This window comes from Trematosphaeria pertusa (genome assembly GCF_010094035.1).
Source record: "Trematosphaeria pertusa strain CBS 122368 unplaced genomic scaffold BU26scaffold_10, whole genome shotgun sequence".
Taxonomy (NCBI): Eukaryota; Fungi; Ascomycota; class Dothideomycetes; order Pleosporales; family Trematosphaeriaceae; genus Trematosphaeria; species Trematosphaeria pertusa.
Window position 1 is genome coordinate 1548904 of NW_022987221.1, and position 7369 is coordinate 1556272.

At 40.8% G+C, this 7369-nt stretch overlaps 2 protein-coding genes across 2 annotated transcripts; both read right to left on the minus strand.

The window, feature by feature from the left end:
* Positions 1-4068: 4068 nt before the first annotated feature.
* BU26DRAFT_567309 (uncharacterized protein) lies at positions 4069-4449 on the minus strand (the record flags this gene model as incomplete). The annotated part of the gene is made up of 1 exon (XM_033833643.1): positions 4069-4449. One exon carries the CDS (start codon positions 4447-4449, stop codon positions 4069-4071), a length of 381 nt encoding a protein of 126 aa, XP_033681986.1.
* Positions 4450-5185: 736 nt separating this feature from the next.
* BU26DRAFT_607117 (uncharacterized protein) lies at positions 5186-5685 on the minus strand. Its single transcript, XM_033835722.1, has 3 exons — positions 5586-5685; positions 5346-5541; positions 5186-5295 (listed from the first exon to the last, which is right to left on the minus strand). Exons 1-3 carry the CDS (start codon positions 5667-5669, stop codon positions 5198-5200), a joined length of 378 nt encoding a protein of 125 aa, XP_033681987.1. The 5' UTR covers positions 5670-5685; the 3' UTR covers positions 5186-5197.
* Between the last annotated feature and the right edge of the window lie 1684 nt (positions 5686-7369).

A 7369-nucleotide genomic window follows, 5' to 3' on the forward strand; every position in this document is an offset into this window, starting at 1 on the left:
TACTTCTTCTCTACTATCTTTTTACTCTACTTATTAAGTAGCTTATTAGCTATATCTTAAATAGAAGTAAGCTAGAGAGTAAATTCTTATATATCTAGGTTAAGTATATACTTAACTATTACCTACTCTTTATTCTTTATAAGCTTTATTAAATTAGATATCTATTTATATTATAGAGTAACTTTATTATATTAATAGTAAACTTTCTTCTACTCTACGTTATAGAGAGCTATAGTACGCTATAAGCTTAGCTCTAGATTTTATTAAATAGTCTAAAGCGTAAGCTATATCTAGAATTTATCTAAAGTTAATTAGATATTTATAGAGAGCTTTATAATAGAGATAGTAGTATTTAGTAAAAGCTTAGTATTTTTAGAGTATTTATTTATCTAGAGTATTTATTTATTAAGTACGTTAAAGAAAATAAAAATAATAAGTAATATAAAGATATAAAGAATAAAGTATAGCTCTTTTCTAATAAAAGCTATTTATATAAATACTATTTCTAATAGCTAGAAATATTTAATAAATAAGAGTATATAAAAAAGAACTATAAGAATAGTAGTACTTACTAGCTTAATTATATAGAAGATTAGTAGAATTAGTAAGTTACTTATCTTCTTATACTACTTTATAACTTATACTAGTAAATATATAACTAATATAGTATAGATACTAGATATATTTTAGAAAAGACTATTTCTATAACTATATAAGCGTAAATATTAGTACTCTATATATCTTTCTTAACTAGCTACTTAATTAGTACTAAGAGAAGAGAGAAAGAAGATACTAGAGAACTAAGTATACTAGCTCTCTAGAGATTTACTTAGAATACTTTACTCTTATATAGTACTATAGTAGTTATTTTTATAATAGTTATAAAGAACTAGTTAAGCTAGATAAAGCTAGTAATCTTATAAACTTTCTAGTTTCTATTCTATATAAATATAAGATCTTTAGAAAAACTAAAAAGTAGTACTAATATATTAGGTTTTCTACTCTTTCTACTCTTTCTTTCTATACTTCTAGCTAAAGCTTCTAGTATATATAATAATAGTAGAGTTAGCTATAAGTAATAGTATAGTAAATTTTTTTTATATAGATATAGTACTAGATTTCTATAGTTTTACTTATTTAAAATAGAGACTAGGCTACTATAATAATATATAAATTAGTACTTCTATTATCTATTACTATTAGCTTAATTATTTCTAGATTTATTTATTTTAATTACTTTATAACTATTAAGTATTAGAAGCTACTACTCTAAACTAGAGCTTTAAATACTTTATTCTAGTTCTAATTATTACTAATATAATTATAGCTATAACTACTCTTATTACTAGAAGAGTACTTACTTAGGCTAATAATTACCTTTACCTAGAAGCTTTTTTAGTAAAAAAGACGTTCTATTTAAGTCTAATATCTAATAAGTTATAGGTCTATATTAGCACTAAGATATTATATATAACTTACTTTCTTCTTTCTATAACTAAGTACTAGGTTAATTATTTAGCTTTAAGAAGTAATACGTCTATAGAATTAGAGAAACTAAGACTAGCGTAGATAGCATGCATCTTTAATAGTTAGAGAGAGGCTGCAGGAATTTAGCCATATTCTTATATTTATTCTTACTATTGTATACACGGTCTATTATATCCTACGAACTGCGCCGAGAGGAGAGAGGGGGAGGGGGGAAGGGAAGGGGGCGAGATTACCCTGGATCGTTTTGTCGCCTCGATACGTCTAGACCATTCTCACGACCTGCACCAAACAGTTCTAGACTGGGCGTCACAACGGTTTGCGCATTCAACTAGGCTGAGAGTGGCGCCAGTCAGGCCAGACGATCAGAATTAACCGGAAGCGGATACGGAGATCTCAAACAAACTCTTCTATGCAGGAAAGCGAGGTTTAATGGCAGTCGACGAAAGCACTCTTAGCGCTGTAGGGTGTAAACTGGATCGTGGTGTTGACGGAGGTGCGTGTGGCGCTCGTTTTCGAGATCTCTAAGAGCGCAGCGCTCCCCTTCGTTTGGGTCTCGAGAAGGATGTGGCGGGAGAAGGGACAGGGTCGAGGTTGGGTCTGCTCAGATGAGGGCCGCTGCAGGTAGTCTGGAGGGATTCGCCAACAGTCCTCCCAAACCCATAAGAATCTCCAATGGTGACGGAATTGGCAGAACACCGGTTGTCCTCCGTAGGGGGTTGCCAGGAAGGCTTTCTTCAGACCCCCTAGTAGCCAACTTGACAGATCCGCCGAACAGCAGCCTTAACGGCGGGGCGAGGCAGGGCCTTGGTGCATATATCGGCGAGGATGTCTGCTAAGGGGATATGCTAAACGGCGTATTGCCCGTCCAAATACTTTTCCCTCACGAAGTGATAGTGGACACCGATATGCTTGGACCGATGATTGATTTTGTGATCCTAGATAAGTGACAAGGCGGGTTCGTTATCGACTATCAGCCGGCACGGAGGTGGTTTGGCGGAAAGGAGCTCTGCCATGGCTCGCCGTGTCCACGTCAAATGACTGGCGGCATCTCATGCCGCCATATACTTAGCTTCGCAAGGCGACACAAGCTTGCCGTTTAGACGACTAAGCAACGGTGGAACCGTTGATCTTGAGTAGGTATCTGGAAAACGACTTCGCATTGTCGGGATCGGAGGCAAATGACGCGTCAGCGTACATGACGATTTCCGCCATATTCGCCAGTGGTGGCGGAGTGGATCCGATGACAATAGCTTGATCATGTCTGTCGGATGTATCGCAGCACTTGATATGCCAGGCGTAGATGTAGCTCTGACGGGTTGGAGTTGTACGTGCCAAGCATGCTGACCGTGTACGCCAAGTCAGGGCGACTGATGATAGCAATGGAGCCGATGATGGACTGGCACAGGTGTTGACGATCAACGCAAACAGCCACTTCGGACCGCGATGAGAAAGAATTCGCGTCCAACGGGGTCCGTCGACCATTATACTGATCCATGCCATAGCGACGCAGCACCGCCATGGTGTACGTGCGTTGGTGGAGGCGGAGAGAATCGCCATAGTCGATTTCCAAGCCAAGCAGCATTTTGGGACGGCCCAAGTCCTTAAACTTAAACTTTCCGCCGGCAGCTTTCATGAAGGCGGAGGTGGCAGGGTTAGTACCGGCCATCAGGACGTCGTCGACGTAGATGCCCAGGATGAGTTCGATGCCAAGAAACACGCATGGATCGAACGTGGATAAGTAGAAACCCATCTGCTTCAGCCACTGGGACAAGACTTCATACCACTCGCGTCCTGATTGCTTGAGGCCGTAGAGGGTTTTTAAAAGCCTCAGGATCTTGTTTCCGCCGTAGCGGTTAACTCCTGGCGGGCAGCGTGCGTATATAATGTGACTGAGCTTGTCATTAAGATAGGCAGCGTCGAAGTCCATCTGCCAGAGTTGCCAGCCAAGGATAACTGCGATAATGAGGATGAGTCTCAGCCTGTCATAGCGGACGATGTCGAAGACCCAGCGGGTGTCGACTAGTTTGGCATGTGGCGGCTTTTCCGACTCATCGACTATTTCCCATATACCGTTATCATCGTGAGCTTTGATTTCACGATCGATGGGAGGCTGCCAAAGGGGAGCAAAGTTGTTGTGCCACATTTTGTGTCGGGAGAATCGCTAACCGCAAGACGGTTCCTTGCAAAGCTAGAAGAATGGTTAGCAAGGTTCAACGGTCGTGAGAAGCGCGCTTACAAAAGGCTTAACACCAGTGTGTGCTCGGGTGTGGATCTCTAGATAAGTCTTCTAATAGAAGCTCTTGTTACAATTAAGCACGCTGCACTAATATCGCTTCTTCGGCTTCTAAGCAAGCTTCGGTTCTTCTTCCTAGGTGCACTGTAAGCATGCATCAAACAAGCCATATTGTCTCTAGTTTTGCGTACCCTTGGGGGCTCCAGCCGTTAGGTAGTAGGCTTCTGCTTAGCCTAGATAGCCTTCATGAGAGTATCGACGTCGGTTGAAAAGTTGATGCGGCTGGACTCTAGGGGCTCGGAGTTAGATCGTTTGTACTCCCTAGTGTAGGCTATGTTGTTGAACATCTAGCTAGATAGGAGAGCCGCTTTCAGACTTAACTGGCGGCGGACTGGCGGCGTCCTCTCGATGGTAAATCCGTTTCGGGCCTCGCGAACGGTGGGCAGCGGGTGCATCTCGGAGGTCCGAGGGTAGGAGATAGCTTGTGGCATGGTTGGCGGATAGCTCACAGGGAAGGCCTGTTGCATGTTGTATGGGTTCACTAAGAGGGAGTCGAAGGCAAAGGCTCCGGATTGGTACGGCACCGACGTAGTCATGGCGTGTGTCGAAAACATAGGCATATGCATGTCCATGTGCGAAGTCGTTGCTTGAAAAGCCCTTGAGGTTGGCGGGTTTGTCGCTGTTCTCAAGGCGGCGTCGTATGGGGGTACCAGGCCGGGCATGTTCATGTTGGGAATGTGGAGAGCTTGGTCAGTTCGACGTTGCCAGAGATGGCGGACTGTGCCGAAGGCTGGCTATAGAGTGCGGATGGCGTGGGAGCTATGTAGTCGAGGCAGGGGATGTGCAGAGGTCTTGGGCGGATAGCGCGTGGTTGTGCGGGAGTTGAGGGTGTACCTATGGATGGCCGAGTTGAAGGCTTCTATACACATCCCGCGAACGGCAGGGATGACGAGGAGCAGAATGAAAGGGCTAGACGCGAAGAGGATAGCCGGAGATCAAGACCGCTGGGAGGAGCTTGGGCACGGCGAGGGGGCCCCTGCCGGTGGCTGCTGGGGGAAGAGTGCAGGCGCATGGGGGACAGCGCCGCAGAGCGGGCCAGGATTGGCATCTGAGCGTCCTCTGATTGGGGACGGGACCGCGAGCGGTGTGAACGGCGGAAAGGGGGTGCACGGAAGGAGAAAGCGAAACCGGAAAACCCCGCAGCCACCTGCGGGGGATGAGGTCACGGTATCCTGTCAGCGTCGCAGCGAAAAGTAAAGCGACGGCCAGACCCATGCATAAGCTTAGGACTCCACCATGCAAGACCGCTGCAGACATTCACGTATAGGGCCAAGAAAGGCGCCTGTTCGTTGGAATGAGGCCAGACTTGTTAGCGATGGCCCATGTAGACGCCGGGAAAACGGAATTTAGTGGGGAAAGGTAGGGATAAACGAGTGCATTAGTTTACAGACTGTCTGCTCTACCCTCTATGTCGCCTTACACATCTCTGACTGGGTCATACGGCCGAGACTGTTCTTGTTGCACAGCAGACGCACTTCCCGGGGTGTTCTGAGAAACAGATAAAGCCGGTTTAGCTGCATTCATTAGCGGTTGCAACTGAGCGCCTTCCTTGCAGAGCGCTTACCCTGTCGCTGTAGATCCCGGAAGCACCCTGCCATGCGCCACCTCATAATGTCCGCGTCCACCTCCGGAATTCTCTCCTCCTTCAACAACTTGTTGACCTCGTCTTGGAATTCAATTTGCTTATCGGCTGGCACGTGTGGCCACGTCAGACCTGGGTAGGCTTGCACAAGTGGTCTTGCTCTCTCTCGAGTGATAATCTGTCAACTTAGCTACTATCGGCGTAGCCGACACGTTATCTTACGAGGAATCTAGCCCATTGCGGCTTGCGGTGCTCAGCTAGGGTTCGGACTTCTTCTGCGGTGGCGTTGCTCGTTATGTATACCATGGCGTGCGAGGTTCTGTCATCCTTGGTCGGGGGAACTGGGCCGCGGTGTCTTGGTGCGAAGAAGTGGGGCTCGCTTCGCAGGCAGATGGCTCATGCGCACCCCTAACACGTCGAACCTGCCGCCGACACAGCCGCGCCACCTACCCAAGCGGCATGATATTTGTCGCAAGAGTTTCGATATCGAAACACTTCGTCGCGGTGGTAAGAGGAGGCCGTGGTTTCAGGGCCTGATGCGGGCATTTGATGACTCTAGGATCTCCACAAACGCGGTTCAATTCGACTAGAGTAATCTAGAGAGAGACTACAGGAGAATCTACGTCTCTGCCCCTTATTATTATTCTCCTACCCACCTGCTAAGAATGTTAAGAGAAGCAAGAACAATAGATAGAAGAGGTCTAAGTCGCCCTCGCAGAGTTACTATTTAATTAGTTAGTATTTATAGGTAGTACGTAAAGAAAGTATTAAAGAGTTAAAGAGTATAGTATACTTAATAAATAAACACTCTAGATAAATAAATACTCTAAAAATACTAAGCTTTTACTAAATACTACTATTTTATTTAAATTACTCTAACTCTAAGCTACTTAAGATAAATTTAGATAAGCTATCTAACTTATCTATATTATTTTTAACTATCTAGTATATTTATATATTATACTCTAGCTTACTATTATAAGCTATTCTTTTAACTAAAACTAGAGTATATACTTATATATAGAAATAAAAGATATACTTTAGATATAAATTATTTAGTAATAAAGAAATAAATATAATAATATAATAAGATATAAGTTATAGTAGTAATTTATTAAATAAAGTAATAACTATAAGAAGCTATAAAAAGTAAGCTTTTTAGTATTATATATATATATTTATTAGTATAATTTTATTTCTATAACGTACTTTATAAGTAAGCTAGTTATATAAGTAAGCTAGTTATCTTCTCTTAGTAATAAAAATTAACAAAAATTAACCTATTTTTCTTAAATAACTAAGTAAAATCTTAATATTTTTCTATAAAAATTTATATATATATTCTCTATAGTATAGAGTTTTTAGTATTAGTAGCTTAGAGTTAGGTCTAGGTAGTAGTTTAATATTATAGATATTAAATAAGTAAGACTAAGTAAGTAGTACTATACCTAAATTAGGTTTTTTCTAATAATCTCTTAGGCTAGTAAATAGTACTATACTTTATTAAAGTTTTTTTCTAATATTCTACTACTATCTACTACTAGTAGCTAGTAGACGTAGCTATTTTTTTCTAATATTCTACTATTACTACTACTACTACTATAACTATATATATTAGAGTTATTTATATTAAGTTAATATAAATACTTTCTAGCCTATATAGAGTAAAACTAGAAGGTTAATATAAATTATAGTAGTAGGTTAATATAAATACTTTTTATCTATATAGAAATATTAATATTAAGTTAATATAAATTATAGCAAAAACTAAGTTTATATAAATACTTTAAAAATTAAGTTAATATAGATTATAGTAAAAATAATATTAGTATAGATTATAGTAGTAGGTTAATATAAGTAGGTTAATATAAATATATACGTAAAAATATAGAGTTAATATAAATTATAGTAATAGGTTAATATAAATACTTTTTAGTCTATACCTAAAAACTAGAGGTTAATATAGATTATAGTAGTAGGTTAATATAAATACTTTTTAGCCTATA